The sequence below is a fragment of the Cynocephalus volans genome, chromosome 4, assembly GCF_027409185.1.
Source record: "Cynocephalus volans isolate mCynVol1 chromosome 4, mCynVol1.pri, whole genome shotgun sequence".
Taxonomy (NCBI): Eukaryota; Metazoa; Chordata; class Mammalia; order Dermoptera; family Cynocephalidae; genus Cynocephalus; species Cynocephalus volans.
Window position 1 is genome coordinate 52,501,457 of NC_084463.1, and position 25,216 is coordinate 52,526,672.

General features: G+C 36.4%; 1 protein-coding gene across 1 annotated transcript; it reads left to right on the top strand.

The window, feature by feature from the left end:
- Nucleotides 1-549: 549 nt before the first annotated feature.
- Nucleotides 550-24,334, top strand: LOC134374861 (zinc finger protein 345-like). Its single transcript, XM_063092920.1, has 5 exons — nucleotides 550-620; nucleotides 3,477-3,621; nucleotides 18,167-18,293; nucleotides 18,536-18,628; nucleotides 20,335-24,334. Exons 2-5 carry the CDS (start codon nucleotides 3,583-3,585, stop codon nucleotides 22,677-22,679), a joined length of 2,604 nt encoding a protein of 867 aa, XP_062948990.1. The 5' UTR covers nucleotides 550-620; nucleotides 3,477-3,582; the 3' UTR covers nucleotides 22,680-24,334.
- Nucleotides 24,335-25,216: the final 882 nt, after the last annotated feature.

Here is a 25,216-nt window from a genome sequence, read left to right on the forward strand (position 1 = left end):
AATGAGGAACAGGATGGAACACGTGGATGAGCTGTGTTAAAACTAAAAATAAAAAAGAATTCAGAGGAGAAACAGAAGAAAGAAAAAAAATAGACATGGGTTCTTTATCATGGCCCCCATTTGAATTGCCAAATTACCGCCACAATGTCTCAGGTGGTCAAACCAACATCTATTAAAAAATCAGAATTCCTCATTGGTGGAATAGAGACTAGGGTATATTGTGTGGGTACAGTCCAGTCTTGATCCAACAAAACCTGATCGCCAGGTAACAGTAACCCGTGCAGGGAAAATTTTAAAATTTTCTCCTTTGGCTCCTAATGTAGGGCCCCAGAGTATTCTGGGAAATGTAGTCTCGCTGACCGTTAACGGTCACAGGCTTAGGAGTACAGAAAAAGGTCTTTTTTTTGTACCTGCTCACTCTCCTGGCTATCTGGGAAATGTAGTTTTACCTTGCAATGACGTCACCCTCACAGGACAAGTGTGGGATCTGACTCTCCGGGTTTCTACTGCGCATGTGCGGCCCCACGGACTCCGCCATCTTTTGTCTGGAGATTCCCGAGGCTGTTCCTGTCTGCACGCTGCTCGTGGGGTCTTTGGGGTTGGATTGCGGGTCCCTGAAGGTGGGTGCAAGTGTGAAAGAGGAGCCCCGAGGACCTCGGGGGCCCTGGGGGAGGGGAGCGGGACGGTTGTCCTGGCACTTGTTGGGCAGAAGCGCCGCGGGCCTCGGGCGGGCGGGGCCTGACGTGCGGCGCGAGCGCGGACCTGGGCCGGGCCGGGGAAGGGGCGCCCGGGCTGCGCTTTCCACGACGACTCCGTCCGAAGGTGGATCTGCCGGATGTGCAGAAGCCGCTTCCAGATGTCCCAGAACGGGGGCTCAGGTCGGTGGTGGCGACGGGAACCTGGGTGGGGGTGTGAAGACAGCGAGCCTGGGAGGTGTGCGGGAGGCCACATTCCAGCTCCGCCGTCCAGGAACGTGGTACTGACCTATAGGACATTCACTTTACCCATCCATAACATGAGGGTATTGATATTAGTGTAATGTCCGCAAATTCCCAGAGAAATAATTATGAGGTCTGTGCAGACTGGGTGTTCCTCTGTGGCAGTTGTGTTTGTGGGGTTTCTCGGTGTCTCTTCAGAAAGTCAAGTTTCTGGTCCCTCCTGCACTGTGCAGCCTGCCTAGCGCTCCTGGTCTGAGTTTAGGGACATTGATAAAAGACCAAGTTTTCAGGAACAGTGACTTCTAGGACGAATATTAGGGCATGGGAAGACATTCTGGTTTGCTTTGTGGTACAGGAGCTGTGACAGTTTGAAGGAGGGCGTCCTATGAATATGAATAGGAACCTTACCTGGGAGAACATCACTGTGGCCTGAACCTTCTCAGGACTGCCTCAGGGCAGAGATAAAAGAGTCCCAGAATGGGGTAGCTTTCACAGCCCACTCAGTTATTCAGTCTCGTGCTTACAGTGCACAAGGGTTGGCCAATAATACCTCTTCCAGTAGCTTCCTGAGACTGGGTGATATTGGAAGGTTTGGGCCAACTTTCAAAAGGGAGAGTGAGTTTGAGAAGAATAGACATGGAGGTAGAAAATGTTACTCAATGAAGGGGTTTGAAGGTGTTCTGTGGGGTGCAGAAATAACCTGTCTGCAGTGCTCTCTGAACACTCCCATTCCTTCAATTTTCCCTCTTCGTTCCCAGTGTCTGAGCTCTCTTAAACACAGCCTATCACCAATTTTGGTATCTAGAGATATGCTGATGGTGTAATATCTTCATAGCTTCTTTCTGGTAGTTCAGGAATATTTTGCCAGGTATTTCTATCTTGGAAGAAAAGTTAAAATAATTACATATGAGGAAATGTGAGTTGCCCACGGTCACATGATTTGTTGATGTTAGACATCCTGACTTTTTGCCTATTCTCCATTTTGCCAAACTTCCACCAAAACAACTGTTTGTTCACTGTTGAGATTATTTTGGTAATGCTGAAGTCAACTTAGAACAATGTATGCTTTAACATACATTGCATTAAACGTCCCTATCCTTTTTTGATCGCCAGTGCTTTCTGTGGATCATGTCACCAAAGAGTAAACAACATAAGTACTTCCCTTAATGTCAGTATTCTGTTCTTGAAAGTTACAAATTTTGCCGTATATGTACAGGAGCCAATTGTATAGTACTTAAATGTGAAAATTACTACTAGTGTGCTTCAAAAACCTTCTTGTATTTTCTTTTAATTATATCTTTTTCATGAAGTTATGAAGTACTCTGGTACAGTTCACTACTAACTTATAAGAAACAGACCCTTTTTATGTTTTTAAATTAAACAACTTCTAAATGATATTTTAAAAAACGAGTAAATCTTACGCCAATATTTATTGATGTGCAAACAATTGCTATTTTGGTTCACATGGCCATGGTTCACGTGGCCTGCATTAGCGCCAGGAACCTCAATGAAGTCCTCTTAGTTGACATTCATTGTAATTTTCAAAATTTCTCCCTGTGGTTGTGAAGGTATATTGATTGTATTTGACATGTAATTTAAGGCTTTCTCCTCTACATAATTCTGTTCAAAACATATTGAATTCTTGGGGCTTAGATGTATCATTTAGCAATTGCCATGTAAGGAATAAATCAAAACCCAAATGGCTTTAAAAAAAAAACAGCCATTTTATTTTCTTGAAGTTCTAGAAATCCACATTTTGGGTGTGTTTAGCTGGGCAGTTCAGCTTTAGCCACGTGGTGCCTTAACTGAGGCTGGTTGGTTCAAGATGGCTTCACTCACATATCCTGTGGTTTGTGTAGACTCTTGGCTGGGGCCTGTGTCTTCAAAAGTGTAGCCCCAGGATTGTTCACAGTATGATGTGTTTAAGAGGAATAAGTGGCCAGTACTTGTCAAACTTATGTTTGCATGACATTTGCTAATGTGCCGTTGCCAAAAGCAAGTCATAGCAAAGCCCAGTTCATTGTCAGAGCATACTACATGAGGGTTTCGGTGCAGGGAGATCTATCACTGGGTAACATTTCTGGAATAGTGTTCCAAAAGAAATATACATAATGTACATTTTTTTTTTTTACTTATATAGTCATGGGCAAAGATGTTGGGTTGCCAGATGTGTACTATACAGATATTTAGGTACGTATAAATAAGATGTGATATAGTGGAAACACTTATCTGGAGTTGTGTGTGGAGTCATTATATTAATATGAAAGTAGTTAATATAGACTGACTATATTTCTATAGCATCAGTTTTAGTAATGACACAATGTGTTTTTCTTTGGTTTAAATGATTAAGTTGTATGTTTAGGTAACATTGATTCTTGCTAAATCAGTAGGTAATGTATGTTTTCATTAACGCAAAAATAAGTTTGGTGTCTAATGTGTACCAATTAATGTACTTGCAGATGCACCTTTGTTGCACCTTATTGACCATAAAGGATTGTTGTCTCACACTGAGGCTTTTTGTTTGTTTGTCTTATCCAGCTAATGTTTAGAGAGTTTTGAGAAGAGAATCCAGGGTCAAGCCACAACAGTTCTCTCCTTAATCCACTCATTCCCTCTTCTTCCCGCTAAGCTGCCAGAGTGTGCTATGCATTTCCAAGAGCAACAGAAGATGGATAAGTCTCCGGTGAGTTGTTAATTTATTTATTCCTCATTTTTTTCATGTTATTACCTGGGTATTATGGGGAGCATGAATTAAAATGGAAAAGTAGAACTGAGTAAACCTCAGCTTGAAGGAAATGTACATACATAAGGTAAAGTTTGTATGTAGGTTTAGCAGGATGTAAGACTTCAAAGTCATCTAAGTTAGGTAAAAACTTGTCTCTGGTCTTTCTGATGTCATGTCTAAAAGGCAGACACTTTTTTTACATGATTGGAATGGAACCTGAGAAGAGAATATGCCAAATTCTCAAGATATATGAGGATTTATTGGCACTAAATTGTGAAATACCATCTCTATTAGAAAGTTTTTGACTGTCAACCTGGAAATAAAACACATACCTTTCCACAGTGGAATGGTTAGCTAGTGCTAAGGCACATGTTGCGGAATAAGCAGACTGTAAGGATTCATGTAATTTAAGACTTTCTCACCCACATAATTTTGTTAAAATATACTGAGTTCTGGGGGCTTACATGTATCATTTAGCATTTGATGTGTAAGAACAAATCAAAACACAGTGGTTTAAAATATCAGGGCATTTTATTTTCTTGAAGTTCTATGGATCCACATGTTGGGTGTACTCAGCTGGGCAGTTCTCATGCTAGCGTTGTCTGGATTGCAAATGCAGGTTTAGTCACCTGGTGCTGTGATTGAGGCTACTGGTTCAAGATGACTTCACTCACGTGTTCTGTGTTTTGTGTACAGGTTTGGAAGAGTGTACTTGATTCATGGATAAAATGTGGAGTTATCAGTTATTTTACAGTGAAATCCAATGACTATTCTGTAGTCTTTTTCTAACTTGAATCTTCTGCCATATTTGTAGTTGCTGTTCATGATCTCCTGTAAATTCTTCTGTATTAGTTTCTCTCACGCCCTTATTGATTTTTTTTCTCTTTTGCCATGAATTCACCTCCTTTTTTCTTCTTAACATAGCTCATCAAAGTGCTTCATTATGAGTGCTATTTTTCTCACTGTGCTATTCTTCTTGACTGATTCAGTCCTCTGTAGTTTGCACACTTGGTTCTCTTTAGCTTCTTCCCTTTTCTACTTCTCTTTTCCTTGGATCATAGGTTGAACTTGTTGTTCACTGCTTTTTGTAGCCATTCAAAAGTTACCTTATGGTCAATGAATCCAAAATGAAAATGACGTCTACTTCTTTTCTCTTACATGTGGTATCACTACCATCCGGGCAGTGACCCAAGCCAGTGAAATGGAATGTTTCCTGGACTCTTCCCTGTTTCTTGTGTCTAATCCTTTGTTGTGAAAATTCTTGCTACTTTTGTTTGCTTGTTCTTTTCATTTTATGCTGGTTTCTGTATACACTGCCTGTATAAGGGGAGGAGATGTTGGTACTTAAAGACAATAACTTTGTTCCATTGGAAGTATTCTTGTAGAAACCTGAAGGGCATGTTTCCTGGGTGATGAGTTTCAATACCTGGTGACCTGTGCTTCTAACTAGTACCTGTGGTGACATCCTTAGGAGTGTGAGGGGAGAAAGTCTTCAGGAGTTTGGGACATGTTTGATGAAGGGCCAATAAAAAGGCATGCAAAGAATAAAAACAGAAATTGTAGATTTTCATAATTTGTAAATTTTGCTTCTGTAAATTTTTTTCAATGATTCTATATGTAGTTTTTCTTACTGTACAGTTGTCTGTTTCTAGTTCAAGAAGACTTCTCATGTTTTTAAACTTTCTTACAGATTGTATTTTATTCTTCTCCTGTTTCAGGCAATCACTTAGAAATGAATGAGAAAAATGGATGTGTGCATAAGTCATCTTTATGTTTATAAACTAGAACTGTAGTTAACAGTTGGTTAAGAAAGAAAAGTAATAAAGTAGTTAAGTGAAAGTTGACATTTTCAATTAAAGTTTGGGATGTAGCATAAGATGTGAGATGGTGGCTTTATTTATTTTGAACCTAATGTTCAATGTGTACATGCTTCCTGTTGCATATCAGAGTACTGTCTGTGGTCTCTAAAGACTGGTTTGGTGTTCCAATGAACAGCTGTGTAACAAAGTGACACAAAACTTAGTTACATAGAATAAGAATTTCTTCCCTACTCCATGTTGGAATGTTGTGGGTAAGACTGTAAAAGAGCGGTGTGGGTTGGCTGCTGCATGTTGTGTCGGTTTTATGTAGAAGAACAGTAGTGGCTGGGAACACTGGGCAGACATCCAGCCTTCTCTTTGTGGCCAGGTGAGCTTCCTCAGAGTCTGGCAGTCTCAGAGTAGTCAGGTTGGTCTGGCTTCTCCCAGGGAAGTTATTCTGGAGGCCCAGGCAGAGTCTGCGATGCTTATGGTTATTGCAACTTAGGTAACAAAGCATATCTTCCACCACATTCTCTTAGTCAGGCACGTCACTAAGAGCAGCCCTGATTCAAGAGGAAGGCAGTTTCCACCTCTCGATAAGAGGAATAGTAAGACTTTGCAGTAGTCTTTAATAGACCACAGTTTGCTCTCTGGCCATAAATTTCTACCACATGCAAAATATACTTTGTCCCTCTCAAGAGTACTAAAAATCTACTGTTATGCAGTTGGCTGAAAACCCAACTAAATCATGTCGAGTCGCCTGTTATCTTCATCCCCTCAACACGTGGCCAGCTCACAGTGAGGAGAATGGAATAAACGTGAGCATTTCCCTTCAAGACAGGGTGGGTGGTAAGAGGTGGCACCCTGCAGGCACTGGTCTGAGCAGTTAGTTAGGCCCATTGGGCGCCTGGTTTAGTTCCTTGATTAGGGCCCTGTGTTGGTCTGTGGAAAAGATGCCTCCTGCTTCTGCACTGTGCCCTCTGGGCTCTCACTATTCTCTGTCAACATCCATTTTTCTTAAATGCCTCAGTTTATACTTGACCAATTTCTTTGCCTGTTTTTAAATTATAATAGTTGATAATCCAATGACCCTTTAAAAAATGTTTTCTTCAGCTCTTTTGATACAAGAAATTACCCTGTGCACATCGTTAAAAAGCATGGGCTTCCATTGTACTGCAAACCATTATACCAATGCTACCTCTGTTAGGCACTTTTTTCTGTGGCCTCTCCTTCTCTCTGAAGCAGCTGTTTCTTAAGAAGTTTTATTATTTTTCAGGCACTGTCTATGTATCACACCCTATGGTAGTTAGAATACTGTAAGTATTTTTTGTTTCTGCTTTTTGTTTTATAGAACTCTGATTCTTGCCACAAAGTAGTTTGTGTCTTTGAAAATATTTTGTTGGAAAAACGTTGGATTGAAAAGTAGTTTTATTTCAAACTCAGCAAGTTCTGGCTCCTTTACGTTTTCCCTAAATTTTGTTTGAAAATAGGACGTCTTTCTTTGTTTTATTGTTACTTATTTATTTATTGATGAATGGCCTATGTGTGGATCCATACCCTTGACCTTGGTGTTATCAAAACCATCCTCCAACTATCTTACTGATTGGGCCGGCCAGCCTTCTTTAATTTATCTCTCTTTTCATATTTTCTCAGTGACAGAGAGAAGAGACCAGGTAGCACTTTTCCCATTGTTCACAGAAGTCTCCTTCAGCAGAACCCTGAGAGGTTAAGCTATTCTTCCCATTTTCTACACTATGGGAGGCAATAGTGTGGCCCACATCCTTCAGTGTTCCATTTATTTCTTGTAATATATTTTGTGCTGAAGCTTCTTTTGGTTAGTATTATTTCCACTTAAGCTTTTCATAATTAATGTTTGTGTAGTATTTTTAATTTAATTTTCTTTTTTAACTTTCAATTTGTTTGTGTCTTTGTATTTAAAGTGTACATCTCTGGATAGAATATTGTTGGGTCTTACTTTCCTATCAAATCTGATAGTTTTTGCCTTACGTAGAATATTTCAACTAATTCCACTTAATCTAATTATTAAAATGGGTAGATTTAGGTCTGCCATTTCGCTATTTTTTGTTGTTGTCTCTTCTGCCTTTTAATCATTTGCTTTTCCTCATTTCCTAAATTTTTTTCTGTTCATCAAATATTTTTAAATATTTTAGTTTGTTCTGTCTATTAGTTTTCAAAATAATTTATTTTAATTTTAGCTTTGGTAAAGAAAAGTACACATGGAAAATTTAGCAGTTGAATCACTTTTTATCTTTATGTAGTGTTAGGGATATTTACAGTGCTATGAAGGAGATGCCCAGAACATTTTTTTATCTTGCAATACTGAAGCTCTGTATCCACTAAAAGACAACCCTGAGTTTTCCCCTCCTTGTAGCTTCTGGCATCGGACATTCTAGTTGGGTTTTTCAGAATTTGACTCATATCAGTGGGACCATATGATATTTGTGATTTTGTGAGAGGCTTATTTCACTTTGCACAATGTCCTCACCATTCCTTGTTATAGTATATGTCAAGATTTCATTTCTTTTTATGGCTGAATAGTATTCCTTTCTGTGTACATACCACAATTTGTTTATCCCTTTATTCATTGGTGGACATTTGGGTTGCTTGCATGACTTCACTATGTGCCTAATGCTGCTATGAACACAGGTGTGGAAATATCTTTTGGGGATTCAACAATTATTATGGATATGTACATTGAACTTGGAGTTCTGAATCACATGATAATACCATTTTTAATTTTTTGAGAAGACAATGTATTTTTTTTTAAATGGTACAGGAGCTACACCATATTACATTGCCACCCACAACATACTAAATTTCCAATTTCACCAAAACCTGTTATTCTCTATTGAGTGTGAAGCAATATTTCATTGTGGATTTGCAATTTATATTGTTTAATGATGTTAAGCATCTTATCATGTGTTTGTTAGACAATGATATATCATCTTTGGAGAAATGTCTATTCAATTTCTTTGCTATTATTTTGGTGTGCAGTGGGCTTGGGGTTGCTGCCTGTTATGGGGAACTGAACCTTTGAACCTAGTGTTACACTTCTACCCTCTAACCAACTGAGCTAACTAGCCAGCCCCCTCCTTTGATTGTTTTTTATACAGATTGTTTGTTTCATTGTATAGCTGTGGAAGGTATTTTTCATTATGTGTTGTTGATTTTAATTTCTTATGAGATAGATGTTTTGCAACTATTTTATTTTTTGAGGGTCTGACAAATAGTACTGTTTTTTTTATTTAAGAATCTACTTGGTCATTGCTGGCATGTTGAAACCTGATAAAATTTTGTTTATTAACGTTGTGTCCTGCAGTCTTGCTGCAATCACTTATTAATTCCAGGACTATTTTCACTTTTATTTACTAGAATTTTTTACACAGATACTCATATCACCTGCAGCCAAGGACAATTTTATTGATTTATTTTTCCCAGTCTATATCTGTTATTTTATTTTCTTCTGTTATTGCAGTATGAGGTACTTTTAGTGTGATGTTGTGAGTGGTCTGAGGGCCTATTCTTCCCTTCTTCCTGATTTTTCTGGAAAAGCTTTGAGTATTTCACCATGAATAATAATGTTAACTACAGTTTCCTGTAGATAGTCTTTATCAAGTTGTGAAGTTCCCCTCTATTTCTAATTTACTGAGTTTTTATGATGAAAGGGTGTTGTATTTTGTCAGAGGTTTTTTCTGAATCTGTTGATATGACCATCTAATTTCTTTGTTTTTAGTGTTTTGATGTGAAGGATTAAATTGATTGCTGTTCAAGTGTTGAGCAAGACTTGCCTGCTTGGGATAAATACCACTTGATTATGGTGCATAATTCTTTTAAAACATTGTTTGGTTAGGTTTTTGAATAATTTCTTAAAGATATTTGTACGTTCATGTGAGATAATGGATTGTAGTTTTCTATTGTTACATCTTTGGCTTTGGTATTTAGTACTGTCCTTGTAGAATGTGTTGTGAGGTATCTTATCTTTTATTTGAAATAGATGGTTGAGAGTTGGTATAATTTCTTCCTTTAAAATTTTTTGATGAATTCCCCATTAAACACATCGTGCCCAGGTGCTTTCTGTTTTGAAGGTGTTTTTTTTTTTACTCAATTTTTATAATAGATACAGTCCTAATACTGCATTTTAGTGTGTGTGAGTTTTGGGAAATTGTGTCTTTCAAGGAATTGGTCCATTTCATCTCAGTTATCACGTTTGTGCCCAGCGTTGTTCATAGTATATAATTTTTGAATGTCCACACGCTCTGTAGTGATGTCCTATTTTTCATTTTTGATATTAGTAATTTCTGTTCTGTGTCATTATCTTTTTAGTTAGCTTAGCTGTAGGCTCATCAGTTTTATTGATCTTTTTGAGTACTCAACTTTTTTATTGACAATTTTCTCTCAATTTCCTTTCTTAATTTTATTTTTCTCTATTTTTATTATTTCTGCTTCCTTTTAATTTAGTTTGCTTTCTTTGTTTGCACTTTCCAAAGATAGAAACTTAGCTTATTGATTTTAGGTGTTTCTTTTTTAAAAAATAAGTGCATTCAACACAGTAAATTTTTGAAAGCATTACTATTTCTGCATCCCACAAATTTAGATAAGTTATACTTTTTCTTTTATTTACTGCAAAATATTTAAAATTTTTTCTTGAGATTTTTTATTTTTTAATTTTAATTTTTTTTACCCATACATAATTCCAACACTGAATTTTGCCAAAGTGCCTACATGGGGACTACACTACTACATCTACCTGAAACTGGTACTAAAGCATCCATTCAGTAGTCAGTATAAAACACATCTACAAAAGGAACTCCCTCTCCTCAAAGACTGCTCTTCAGTATTAGGAAAACACAATTGTTGCACCAGGTGACTAGAGACCAATATAGAGATGCTAGAAATATGAAATATAAAACTTATGACACTATGAAATGAATATAATAATTTTCACATGCTGACCATATAAAGCAAGAAGTTCTTGAAATGACTGAAAAGGAATTTCAAGCAACAATCCCTAGGAAACTCAATGAGATAGAAGATGACTCAGAAGGCACAACAGAATGTGAAAAAGTATCCAGGGTCTGAAAGAGGAAGTGTACAAAGAGACTATTGCGCTAAAAAAAGAATGTAGCAGAACTTGTGAACTGTGCCTTTAAATAAAATTTGAAACACAACTGAGAACTTTAACAGCGTGCTAGAATGAGCAGAAGAATGAATTCATGTTCTTGAAAACAGCCTTTTCAAAAGAGCACCAGTGCCCCCCCAAAAAAAGAAAAGAAAGAAGGAAAAAAGAATTCTAAGGAAAGGAGAAAGTCAAAAGGATAAGGCATTGAAAATATATTCAATTAAATAAAAGCAGAACATTTTCCAGTTGTGGTGAGAGAATGGATTTTCAGGTTGAGGAAGCTCAAAGATCCCAGAACCAATTCAATCCTAAAAGATCCTCTCCAAGGTACATTATAATCAAGTTGGGAAAGCTCAAAGACAAAGAGAATCATAAAAGCAGTAAGGCAAAAACATCAAGTTACGTATAAGGGAGCCACCAGCAGTCTAACAACAGACTTTTCACCAGAAACCTTAAAGGTAGGAAGAGAATAGGATGATGTATAAAAATACCAAATGACAAAAATAGCCAGCAAAGACTACTATATCCAGCAAGTCTATTTGTTGGAAATGAGGGAGAAAGTATATTTCCCACAAAAAGAAATACTATGGGAGTTCACCACCACATGACCAGCCATATAAGATATTCTCAAGGGGGTACTGCATCTTATATATATCACAATAATCATGACCATGAATACAAAAGAAAGAATAAAAAACCCATTAATAGAACAGAAATGCCAATGTTAAAGAGAAAAAAGTTTCTGTCTAACCATCTCAAAACAACAACAAACACAGAAGACAAACTATAAAATGGAAATAAAGGAACAAAAAGTATTTAAAACAGCCAAGCAAAATAAAAGCAACAGGAGTAAGTCGGCATATTTAAATAATAACAATGTAAATGGATTAAGTACCCCACTCAAAAGACATAGACTGAATGATTGCATTAATGATAAAGGGATTTATCTAGTAAGAAGACATAATAATCATAAACATATATTCACCCAACATTAGAGTACCCAGGTAACTAAGCCAAATGCTATTAGACCTAAAGAAAGAGATGGATTCTAATACCACAATAGTTTGGGACCTGAATTCCCCTCTGTCACCATTGGACAGATCATCTAGGTGAAAAATCAACAGAAACACATGATTTAAACTACACTTTAGACCAATTGGACTTGGCAGACATCTACAGAACATTTCATCCAGCAACCACAGAAAAATACATGTGTATTTTTCTCATCATCTCAAGGATCATGTTCCAGGGTAGACCACATGTTAGGTCACAAATCAAATCTCAACAAATTTTTATAAAATTGAAATTGTTTGATTTATATCTTCTGATGATAATGGATTAAAATTAGAAATCAATAACAAAACTCTGGGAAGTTTATAAACACATAAAAATTAAACAACATTCTCCTTTATGACCTATGGGTACAAGAAGACATTGAACAGGAAATCATAACATTTCTTGAAACTAATGTTGCAAAAGGAGTACTGAGGGAAATTAATTGTGATAAATTCTTATATTTGAAGAATAGAAGGACTGCCAATAAACAATTGAACACTACACCTCAAAGGGCTAGAAAAACAAAATCCAACCCCAAAACTACTAGGTGGAAAGAAATCATTAAGATCAGATCAATACTAAATGAAATAGAACCTCCCAAAGTGATACAAATGATAAATGAAAGAAAAAGTTGTTTGAGAAGATAATCAAAACAGACACACCTTAGGTAGGCTAAGTAAGAAAAGAAGAAAGAAGACACAAATAACAATCATCAGAAATGAAAAAGAAGACATCAAAACCTATACCACAGAAACACAAAGATTCACTATACACCAATAAATTTGAAAACCTGGAAGAAATAGAGACATTTCTGGACACATACAAACTACAAAGACTGAATCAGGAAGACATACAAAACCTGAACAGACTGATAACAAGCAATGAGATTGAATGAGTAATCAGCAATCTCCCAACAAAGAAAATGCCAGGACCAGATGGCTTTACTGCTGAATTCTACCAAACCTTTAAAGAGGAATTAATACCAATACTCTTGAAAATATTCCAAAAAATTGAAACAGAGGTCACTCTCCCAAATTCATTATATGAGGCAAACATCACCCTGGTCCCAAAAGAAAATAAAGACACACCAAAAAAGAAAAGTGTAGGCCCATATATTTGATGAATATAGATGGGAAAAATCCTCAATAAAATATTAACAAATAAAATACAGCAACACATCCAAAAAATTATACATCACGATCAAGTAGGATTCATCCCAGGAATGTAAGAATCATTCATCATACACAAGTCAATAAATATGATACAGTACACCAGCAAAATCAGGGAGAAAAACCATGTGATTATCTCAACAAACATTGAAGAAGCATTTGACAAAATTCAACAGCACTTCATTGTAAAGAGTGTCAACAAATTAGATATAGAAAGAAGGTATCTCAAAATGACAGAAGTCATATATGAAAAATCTAATGTCGTTGTCATTCTGAATGGGGAGAAGTTGAAAGCTTTTCCTTAAGAATGGGAACAAGATATGGATACCTACCCTCAGCTGTTATTTAACATAGTATAGGAAGTACTAGCCAGAGGAATCAGTCAAGAGAAAGAAAGCAAGGGCATCCCAAGCAGGAAAGAGAAAGTCAAGTTTTCTCTGTTTGTAGATATCAAGATCCTAAATACAGAGAAGTCTGAAAAGTCTCCAAAAAAACCTCTTAGACTTAGTAAACAGTTTCAGTAAAGTAGCAGGATACATCAGTATGCAAAAGTCAGTAGTGTTTTTGAACTAGCAGAAAAGAAATCAAGAAAGCTGTATTTCATTTACAATAGTTACCTCCAAAAAAAAAAAAACCTTTAAATACAGTTAATGACAGATGTGAAAGATTTCTGCAGTGGCATCTACAAACCACTTTTGAAAGAAAGTAAAGAAGAGAAAAAAAAGTGAAAAGATATTCCATGCTCTTGGATTGAAAGAAATGGTTTAAAAAATATAAGACCTGAAACTATAAAACTCCCAAAAGAAAATATAGGGGAAACACTTCAGGAAGTAGGACTGGGCAAAAGACATTATGAATATGACCCCCACAGGATAGGCAACAAAAGAAAAATCAAATGGGATATCAAATTAAAAAGCTTATGCACAGCACAGGAAAAAACAGAGGAAAAAGAACAGCCTAGAGAGTGGGAGAAAATATTTATAAACCATGCACCTGATGAAGGATTAATATCCAGAGTATATAAGTAACTCAAACAACTTCAAAGTAGAATATCAAATAGTCTGATTTTTAAAATGGTCAAAGGAGCTGAACAGGGCATTTCCAAAAGGAAGATATATAGAGGCCAACAGATATAGGAGAAAATGCTCAACATCACTCAGCATTCATGAAGTGTAAATCAAAGCCACATTGAAATAATCATGTCATGCCAGTTAAACTGGCTACTGTCAAAAAGGCAGAGAATAACAAATTCTGGTGAGAAGTGGAGAAAGAGGAACCCTCCTATACTGTTGGTGGGACTGTAAATTATTGAAAATCATGTGGAGGTTCCTCAAGCAACTACAGGTAGAACTGCCATATAACTCAGCAATCCCACTGCTGGGTATCCACTCAAAGCATTGGAAATAATCATGTGGAAGAGACACCTGCACTCCCATGTTTATTGCAGCTCTATTTACAGTACGCAAGAGTCAGAACCAACCTAAAGTTCATGACTGGATATGGAAAATGTGGTATATTTATAGAATGGAATATTACTTTGCCTTTAAAAAGAATGAATTATTGCCATCTACAGGAACATGGGTGAGATTAGAAAAAATTCTGTTAAGTAAAATAAGCCAGGCACAGAAAGAAAAATTTTGCATGTTGTCACTTATGTATGGCAGCTAAGAAAATAAATAAATAATTTAAGAAATATACAACAATCACAATATTGCGTTGAATTTCAAGAATAGAAAACAACTGAGGTTACTAGAGGGAGAAAATGCTCAGGGGGGTTGGTGGAAGGGAGGTATTGGTAAAGGGCCACAAAATTGATTAAACTGTATAATGAAGAATATACAAATTATCCTGATTTGAACACATATTGCACGCATATTGATAATCCACTGTTTTACCTCAAAGATATGTACAATCAACTATGTTGCAATGAAAAAAACTTAAGTAAAAGAAAGCTTTTTATTAAATCTTCACTTATTTCTTTAGTTCTCTTTATGTATATCCAGATTCTAACCTATATCTTTTTTCTTCTCTGTTATTTTTTTCCCCCCACATTGCTTCCAATACTGGTGTACTGGCAACAAATTCTCTCAATTTTTGTTTGCCTGAGAAAGTCTACTTTTCTTCTTTTTTACGGGTTGATTTTATAATGCACAGGACTCTAGGTTGTAGGTTTCTTTAATCAACCACTTGAATATTTCACTGTACTCTCTCCTTACATGGATTCTCAAAAGATGTTGGGGGTAATTCATACCTTGTTTCTTTTTAGGTAAGATTTTTTTTCCTCCCTCTAGCTTTAGTCAGATTTTTCACTATTTTTGATTTTCTGAAGTTTGAGAACTACATGCCTAGATGTAGATTTTTGGCATTTGTCTGGTTCTGTTTTATATTAACTCCCTTGATCTTTGGTTTGGTGCCTGATATTAATTTGTGGAAATTCTCAGACATTATTGCCTTAAGTGTTTCTAATATTTTTATTTTTTCCATCTCTCATCTTCTGATTTTCTCGTTACTCTATGTTACAACTTTTGACGTTGTCCACCACACTTCAGATATTATGTTCTGTTCTTTTTTGTCTTTTTCTTATGTGTGTGTGTGTGCTTTTCACTTCTTAATTTCTTTGATCTCTTCTCAAGCCCAGAGATTTTTTTTCTCACCTTTGTTCAGTCTACCAAGTTGGTGAGAGCGTGGTGCCAATACTATCAATGACCACTGTTTGATTCCTATACTAGCCAGTTGCCTGCCCCCTGTGTATCTTTCTAACATCTACATAATTATTTAAAGGATTTTCATTCCCAGAACTATGAATATATTGGATTTTGGAGCAGAACAAATGCATATATATATATACATATATACACATGTATATATGTATATATATGTGATGAATTATCTTGGTAGACTTCTTACTACTGAGCTTTCCTTTAATTGTGGAGTAAATGTAGAAAACTTCTTTTTGTTCTTCACATTCTGTTTTTCTCTGTCTTATGTTTAAAGATAAAGTGCTTCTGCAGACTCTGTCCTTTTGTTTTATTTTGTTTTTTCTTGGAATCTCTTAGGTTTGCTCACTCATTCTGATGGCTTCATTTAGCATTGAAATTTTGATATTTTCCTGCCTTGGATGGAATGTTCCCCCAAAACTTGACCCCCACTGTGACAGTGTTATGACATTGGGAAATCCTATTATAGTAATGGAAAGATGGGGCCTTAATGATGTGATTACATTGTAGGACCATGCCATAATGAATGGCATAATAATGGTGGGCAGGGATGTGGTTCTGAGGGCTTTAAAAGAACACATGAGAGGTTGTCCTCTCTGTACCCAGCCATTTTCTGCCACATGAGACTCCTGGGTCACTGTCATCTCCACCAAGGCCTTCTCCAGCTGTGTCTCCTGGATTTTTAACTCCCCAGCTTTTGAATCTGCAAGCAGTAAATTTCATTTTCTAACAAATCACCCAGTGTGGAATAAACTAACATTAATAAAGCCCATGTATTTCCCAGAGCCTAGCTTCCAAGGCCCTGTAGTTTCAGGTATAGCCTAATTTCATAAAATGACACATAGAAATGTTGAGGTTGTGAAAGGCAGGAAACTTTCCCCAGGCTAAAGTCTCTGTTGTAGTTAAAGAACTGTAACACAGCAAAATTGCTGGCTCTAAGGGCAGATGTGCTTGGTGCAGCCAAACCTAATGATTGTTGCCATGACAATTATCTTCCTGTTCTTTTGTAACCACCTATGTTCCTTTTCTGTAACTTTCTAGCCTGGAGAATAAATTCTGAGAGAGGACCCTAGTTCAGTGTTATTTTCCCTAGAAATGCCTCTCTCTTGAGGGTTCCTGGAAATTAACCCCTTCAGGGCTTCTCACTGCTCAGGAGAAATGGGCTTTGAGTAATCCTTTGCATCTCCATCACCCTGGGAGAGGTGACAACCCAGTTCCAGGTATTTTGTTATAAGCGGCATAAAGGGACTAATGTATTTTCAAATCTTTATCTTAAGCTTAGATCTCTCTCCTGAACTCTGGATTCATGTATCCAATTGCCATTTGGACATTCCCACAGACATTTCAAGTATAATGTATTCAAGTCTGTTTTATTTGTGCACGTTATGTTTTCCTGTCATTCTTCAAACTACATGTTACAGTACCAATACCTAACTAGCTGTAATTATGTAGAGAGCCTGAGAGTAAAACACTATTTTATTTTCTGCATTGGAATTTAGTACCACAGTGCCTTCCTGCTTTTTGTGTCTATATTGCTTTCCTCTTCTGTATGCTTAGTGCTCTGTTATTTATTTATTTATTTATTTATTTATTTTCTGTTGGGTGACCTGTATGGGGGTCTGAACCTGTGAACTTAATGTTACCAGAAGCACACTCTCCCATGTGAACTAGCTAACCAGCCTTGTACTGTGTTCTGATGCAGCTGGTCTTCCATCACCCTGTTTTCTTCTTCTCTGACTCTAAAGCTTTCTCCGTTCTCTTTCTAGTGGATGACTATTAAATTGTAAATCTGGTATGTAAATGATTTGTATTTACAAAACCACATTATTTACACACTGTGTTTAGAAAGTGGCAGTGTTCACTCATGCAGTCACAAGCAATCCTTTGGCATGTGGGAAGGAAATTTTGGAATGCCTTTGTATACACTCTCAGTTTATAAGTAATTAAAAAACAGCTATTGCATATAATGTTTTACTATTTGAATTACACAAGTATTTAAATGCGGAATCAGTGCATAATATGTTTCTTTAATAGTGTGTGTATCTGTTATCATTTCTCATGAGCATTCACCTAGAAATGGTGTGGTGTGTAGTTCCATTAGCATGGGTTGCCTTCCTTTGCTCTTGTGACTGCATTTTTGCTGTTGCCTCATATTCATGAGAACATGTGGTTCACATGGAAGAGCTTAACATTGTTGGAATTTCAGTGTAGTGCAAACAGCATACAACATAGACTTATATTTTGTCTTTCTTATCCCATTCTCTATTGAACTTTTTCTAACTTGGTTAATCTGACATACTGGTTCAGGTACATATTTATACTTATATCTTCATACCTGATTGCAAACTTCTTGGAGAACAAAATTTTATTCATACTTTTATCACTAGCAACAAGGATGGTTCTTAGTTATAAGGTAAGCTTTATAATAATATTTTTACTAATTAATATATTATTACAGTGACAAGATATTCCTACTGGGTTGTTTTTCCTCTACTATATGGCATACAGAAAAGCAGCACCTTGTTTAACACATAAGACACACTCTCAGAAGTGTGAACTCTGAGATAGCTGTTCTGTGACCCAGGGCTTGTGGTTTGATTTGAGATCAATGTGCCATTACAGGAATTGGTGTCATTTGAGGATGTGGTTGTGGACTTCACCTGGGAGGAATGGCGGGACTTGAATGATGCTCAGAGGACTTTGTACAGGGATGTGATGCTGGAGACCTACAGCAGCCTGGTGTCATTGGGTGAGTGAAAATCCCCAGTAATGTTCAGGAGAAACCTTTTGATTTTATTATAAACATAGGAGTGGTTTGTAGGGTTTTGTGTTATTTGGTAACATTACATTTCGTGAAAAACATGTCATCCCTATCTAATAAAAGTTTCAAATTGGCCTCTTTATTGTATGGTTTCTGTAGCGGAGCTTGTCATCCTTCCAAGGATCTGACTTTGCAATTTTATAAAGTCCTATGTTACTTCTCATTAACAGGACACTGCATTAGTAAACCTGAGGTGATCCTCAAGTTGGAGAAAGGAGCAGAGCCATGGAGTATAGAAGAACACCCAAACCAGAGCCTCCCAGGTTCGTAAGCACATCCTGAGCAGAGGCCAAGAAGAGTAAAACCCAGCAGATCTTTGCTGTGTTCAGCTGTTTCTGCTAATTTTTCCACAGATGCCTGAGCTGAGGCTGGCTCATCTCTTGCATGAACCCCATGTATTATATAATCTCGTAGATGGACTCACACATATACCACTCCCTAATTTTTTTTGCTGTCTTTTAAAAAAGGTATTTTCCTAGAATATAATCTCTACATTTCTCTTCTTTGATATTTATTTTTTCTATTCACTTTTTCAATATTCTTAGTCGCTCTCATGTACTCTGCTCTCATGCACATGGTTTTTCAGAATCTAACATTTTGTTTTGTGTTGCTTAAAACAACATATCTGAAACTGGGTAACTTGTGAAGAAACAAACTCTATCTCTTACTGTTCTGTTCTGGAGGCTATGCATTACAAGGTCTAGAGGCTGCATGTGGTAAGGGCCATGTTTCTCGTGGGGATTCTTGGCAGAATCCCAAAGTATTGCAGGGTATCAAATAGGAAATTGATAAGAAAATAAGACACGAGGTCCAGGTACGAGCCTTCTGAACCACATCAGAAATTATGGAGCTGAGGCAGACCTAGCATAGGGGCATGGAAAAGGAGAGTTCTGGACTTTAGAGAAGAATCCAGAGACTCAGGATGTCAAGGCCAAGTGAACCAAGGGTTTCAAGTTGAGGAGCTCAGATTGCTATTTGGAAGTGAAATTTGAAGTTAATATTTTCCTCTTCTCTTTGTAGAAGTCATTCTAAAACAACAAAGAAAATTAGAAATGTATGAGAGACCCTATCTTTTTATAAGAGTAGTAGCCATCCAGAACTACAGTGCATGATACTAAAGGTTTCATGAGCAATGAATTATCAAGTGGGGGTGTACGTTCCACAGTCTGGGAAGAGAATATAAGTTGGTTTTAGAATGAGTCAAAAAAACCTTTTTCAAAGATGGTGAGCACAGCCTTGGTTGTAGAACCAAATATTTTAGACCAGCAGGAAAAGGTTGTCTGGAGGGGTGGACTGAAGTTTCCTGTATAGCAGTGGTTTTGAGAAGCACAGAAAGGTGAAATGAGTAATTTGTGGAAGGCCTTTAGAAAAAAGATTTAATTTGAAAAACTTGCACATGTCTATAGCCATTTCCTAGGGAAGACTAAAAAGTATAGAAACATTAATGCAAAATTCTTAACCTAAGTCATTTTTTGCCATATGTGGTGAAAAAATTGGATCATTCTGCATCTGAAAGTAGGCAGAGAAGGGAAACGTAGCCATATTCAAAGCAGAAGAATGAGAAATAGAGCAGCAGGAGATAACCACTGTTGTTATAAAAATAAAAAAGAGTACAACATATAAACAAATGGAATGTGATAAGCAATTACTTGAAATCTACAATTAGGAAGAAAGTAAAAATTATCAAATATTTCATCATGATTTAAAGAAGAAAAATGAATAAAGAAGCAAAGAAAAATGTGAGATAATGCTTACAAATATATTAATACAACATAAAATTATGTCAGTGTGAAAAAACCACATATGCTCATGAAACCAATACCTTTATTGATTATTATAAAATCTTTTATAACTAGGATTGGGAGAAACTTCTCTACCTTTATATAAGCATTTAGTAAAATATGCTTATCTATGGTTCATGGACATGTTTTTTTGGTTTTTTATTTGTTTGTTTGTTTTGTCATTTCAGATGTCCAGATAGTCAATGACCTAACTGAGAGGAGCCAAGAAAGTCATAGTAGATACTTGTGGCAAGGTGTAATGATCAGTGGCAACCGATCAACTGAGGAGAGAGTGGAGTTAGGAAAATCTTTTAATTTGAGTTCAAAGCATATTTTAAATCTGGTTATAAATAATGGAAACTATTCAGGAGTAGGGTATGAGGAGTTTAACGTATGTGAGAATGCACTTCTTCCAGAGACTGATTCCATGTGTGCTGGAGAGAAACCTGATGACCATAATATATCAGAGAAATCACAGAGACATTATGAGCATCTTAGTCAGCATCTCAAGATTCCAACTGTGCAACCTGTTGAATATAGCGGAAAAGGAAAATCCTCCAACACAGTGCCAATAATATTTACATGTAAGAAGATTCATATGGGTGAGACCACCTGTAAATATAGTGAATATGGGAATGCCTGTAATAAGTCAGCTGTCATTGCCCAAGAGATAACTCAGGTAGGGAAAAAAATTTTTCAATGTGATGTATGTCGGCAAATACTCCATAAAAAGGATAAACTTATTCAACATCAGAGTATATACACAGGAGAGAAACATGATAAATACAGTGAATGTCAGAAATCTTTTATTAAGAAATCATACCTGATATCGTATCATGGAATATATATAGGGAATAAGCTTTATCCATGTAATGAACAGGAGAAATTTTTCTATCAGACTTCAGACCTTACTGTGCCTCACAGAATTCACACAAAGGAAATGTGCTATGGATTTAACTGTGGCAAAAATTTTCATGAGAATTTGCTTCTGAACTGTCATCAGACAATTCACACAAATGAAAAACCATGTGAATGTAATGGATGTAGAAAATCTTCCTACAGTAATTCTGCTCTTACCATTTATCAGACAACTCACATGAATGAGAATCCATATGAATGTGAAGAATGTCAAATTTTCTCCAGTAAGTCAGAACCCCAGAAGCATGAGAGAATTCACACTGGTGAGAAACCCTTTGACTGTAATGCATGTGGAAAAAGCTTTCACCAGAACTCAAACTTCAGCAAGCATAAGAAAATTTATAAGGAATGTGGAAAAGATTTTAACCAAAAGTCAAACCTGATGAGACATCAGGGAATTCACACAGATGAGTACTCATATAAATGTAATGAATGTGGAAAAGCTTTTAACCGAAAGTCAGCCCTCAACAAGCATCAAAGAATTCACACAGGTGAGAAACCATATGAATGTAAAGAATGTGGAAAAGCTTTTAACCAAAAGTCAAACCTCAGCATGCATCAGAGAATTCACACAGGTGAGAAACCATATGAATGTAAAGAATGTGGGAAATCTTTTAACCAAAAGCCAGCTCTGAACAGCCATCAGCGAATGCACACAGGTGAGACACCATATGAATGTAAAGAATGTGGAAAGGCTTTTAAACACAAGTCAGTGCTCAGCTTGCATCACAGAAATCACACAGGTGAGAAACCATATGAATGTAAAGAATGTGGAAAAGCTTTTAGCCAAAAGTCTATCTTCAGTAGGCATCAGATAATTCACACAGGTGAGAAGCCATATGAATGTAAAGAATGTGGAAAGTCTTTTAACCGCAAGTCTGTCCTCAGCATGCATGAAAGAATTCACACAGGTGAGAAACCATATGAATGTAAAGAATGTGGAAAAGCATTTAACCGAAAATCAGCCATCAACAAGCATCATAGAATTCACACAGGTGAGAAACCATATGAATGTGAAGAATGTGGAAAAGCTTTTAACCAAAAGTCACACCTCAGCATGCATCAGAGAATTCACACAGGTGAGAAACCATATGAATGTAAAGAATGTGGAAAAGCTTTTAACCGAAAGTCAGACCTCAAAAGTCATCAGACAATTCACACAGGTGAGAAACCACATAAATGTAAAGAATGTGGAAGAGCTTTTAACCAAAAGTCAAAACTCACCATGCATCAGAGAATTCACACAGGTGAGAAACCATATGAATGTAAAGAATGTGGAAAAGCTTTTAACCGAAAGTCATACCTCAGTAGTCATCAGACAACTCACACAGGTGAGAAACCATATAAATGTAAAGAATGTGAAAAAGCTTTTAACCACAAGTCACAGCTCAGCATGCATCAGAGAGTTCACACAGGTGAGAAACCGTATGAATGTAAAGAATGTGGGAAAGCTTTTAACCAAAAGCCAGCCCTCAACAACCATCAGAGAATTCACAAAAGCAAGACACCATATGAATGTAAAGAATGTTCAAAAGCTTTTAAAGAAATGTCGGCCTTCAGCATGCATCTGAGAACTCACCCAGGTGATAAGCCCTGTGAATGTAATGGATATTGAAAAACCTTTAACCAAAAGTCATACTTCGGGATGTATCAGAGAGCTCACACAGGACAAAAACCTTATGAATATAAAGAATGTGGAAAAGTTTTTAACCAAAAGTCAGACCTCAGCATCAATCAGAATTCACACAGGCGAGAAACCATATGAATGTAAGGAATGTGGAAAAGCTTATAACTGAAAGTCAAACCTCAGCATGCATCAGAGAATTCACAGGTGAGAAGCCCTGTGAATGTAATGAATGTGGAAAAAGTTTTTTTTGTTTTTTTACAAAGTCAGTTTAGAAGACATCAGGATACTCAGGAAAAAACTCCTCATGAATGTAGTATGACAAGCCTTGCACTGGAACCCCCTGTAACACAAGAAAGAATTCATACAAAGGAAAACCTTAGTGAATGTAATTTGTGTGGGAGAAGATTTTGCCAGAAGTCATACCTCAACACATCAGAGAACTTACATCAGGAAGACCTATAAATATACAATTTTCCTCAGGTTTTGGAGATTGTTTTGAGGACTCCTATTGATATAAAAATTTGCTGATGCTCAAGTCCTTTCTATAAATGGTGTAGTGTTTATGTATTATCAATTCATTTCCCGCCATGTGCTTTACATCTTGTGTAGCTTATAATACTGGAGAAACTGTGAATACTGTGTAAATAGTTATACTGTGTTGTTTTTCAGTTGTGGATTTGTTTCATTTATTTATCATTTTCATTATTTTTGAGGATTTTTGATAAGTAGTTGGTTGAATCACCAGATGTGTAACCCTCAGATGTGGAAGGAGGACTGTAATGAGTGTGGAAACATCTTTTCTCCAAAGTCTCAAGGCTGGCTATCATTAATGCGTTGTTGCTTATAGCATTGTGCTCATAACACATAGGATCCCCTTACCAGCCACTCTCAAATAAATAAATAAATAAATAAACATAAAAAAGGAATCACATCATAGCAGGCATTAGAGAATTTACCCAGGGAGAAATTCTTTATGGATTAGACTGGCTGTGTTTTCTAAATAAAACCACTCTTTTCTCTTGTATGCATAGCCTGCAATCTGAGCATTCCATATTGCGTGGATGACCATGTAATTAACCCTCTTCAGGGGAATGTAGATATTAGGAATGAACATTACTTCCAGTTCATGCACCAAAATAAAAGCTTCCGTGTAGTTCCTGATTTCTCAATATCTCTGGGACTGAATGAAGATGACTCTTGGGTGGAGTTTTGGACAGACTCTTTGGTATTGTGTCTATATGTGCATACCTGTAAATTTAAGTTGTTTTATAATGTTGTCCAATACTTCTATACCCTTGGCAATCTTTTGCCTAGTTGTTCTATAGATTATCGAAAGTTGCACTTGATGTATCTGAATATTTACATAGAACAGTCTATTTCACCCTTAATTTCTTCGCTATTTTTATTTGATGTTAGGCTTATTTGGTGCATTTATACCTATAATTGCTATGGTGTGCTCCTGGCTGACACTTTTGTCATAAATGACCCTTTTTATTCCTAGTAACATTTTTGTTTTAATTTTGTTTGTTTAATATTAGTATGGCCAGCCGGTGTATCTGTGTTATGGTTCTGTTTACATTGTATATCTTTTCCTGCCCATTAACTTTCAACCTGTTGGTATCTTTGAATTTAATGTGTTTCTCTTGTGCTCAATATAGTGTTTTATTCTTTTTTCTTTTAATACTATTGGACAAGTCTTTAAAAATTTTTTATTTTGTTTTGACATATTGTAATGGTATATGCTAAAGAGGTACAGGTTGATGTTTCAACACATGTATATATTGTGAAATGATAAAATCAGGCTAATTCACATACTCATTATCAAGACACATTATTTCTTTGTGGTGAGAACTTTTAAAATCAACTCTGTTAGCAACTTTGAAATATACATTACTATTAACTATATTCACCATGCTGTGCAGCAGATCACCAGAACTTATTCCTCCTGCTGAAGTGAAACTTTGTACTCTTGGTCATTCTTCTCTCTGTTTCTATTAGTTTGACTTTTTAGTAGTCCACATATAAGTAAAATCAAGTGGTGTTTGTCTTTCTGTACCTGGCTTATTTTACTTAACACAATGTACTCTAGACTCATCTATGTTGCCACAATTGACAATTTGTTTCCTTTTTAAGTGTCTGAGTAGAATTTTATTTTATATGTTAACATTTATTTTATTCATTTATTTATTGATGAATGCATCTGTTGTTTCAGTATCTTGACTGTTGTGAATAATAGTGCAATAAACATGGGAGGCTTGACATCTCTTCCTCACACTGTCAGTTCCTTTGGACATACACCCACAAGTAGGGTTGCTGGATCACTTGGCAGTTTTATTTTTATCTCCTTGTGACAACTTTCTTCTACTTCCCAAATTGGTGTTCTAATTTATATTCCGAACTTGTGTATTCACACCTTCATGAACACTTGTTATCTTTTATCTTTTTGATAATACCTGTCCTAATAGGTCTGACATGATCTCATTGTAGTTTTAAATTGCTCTTCCCTGTGGATTAGTGATATGGAC

Coding starts and splice junctions, on each gene's coding strand:
- LOC134374861 (XM_063092920.1), top strand. CDS start 3,583: ATGCATTTCCAAGAGCAACAGAAGATGGATAAGTCTCCG. Junction 3,622..18,166: donor AGAAGATGGATAAGTCTCCG/GTGAGTTGTTAA, acceptor GTGCCATTACAG/GAATTGGTGTCATTTGAGGA. Junction 18,294..18,535: donor CAGCAGCCTGGTGTCATTGG/GTGAGTGAAAAT, acceptor TCTCATTAACAG/GACACTGCATTAGTAAACCT.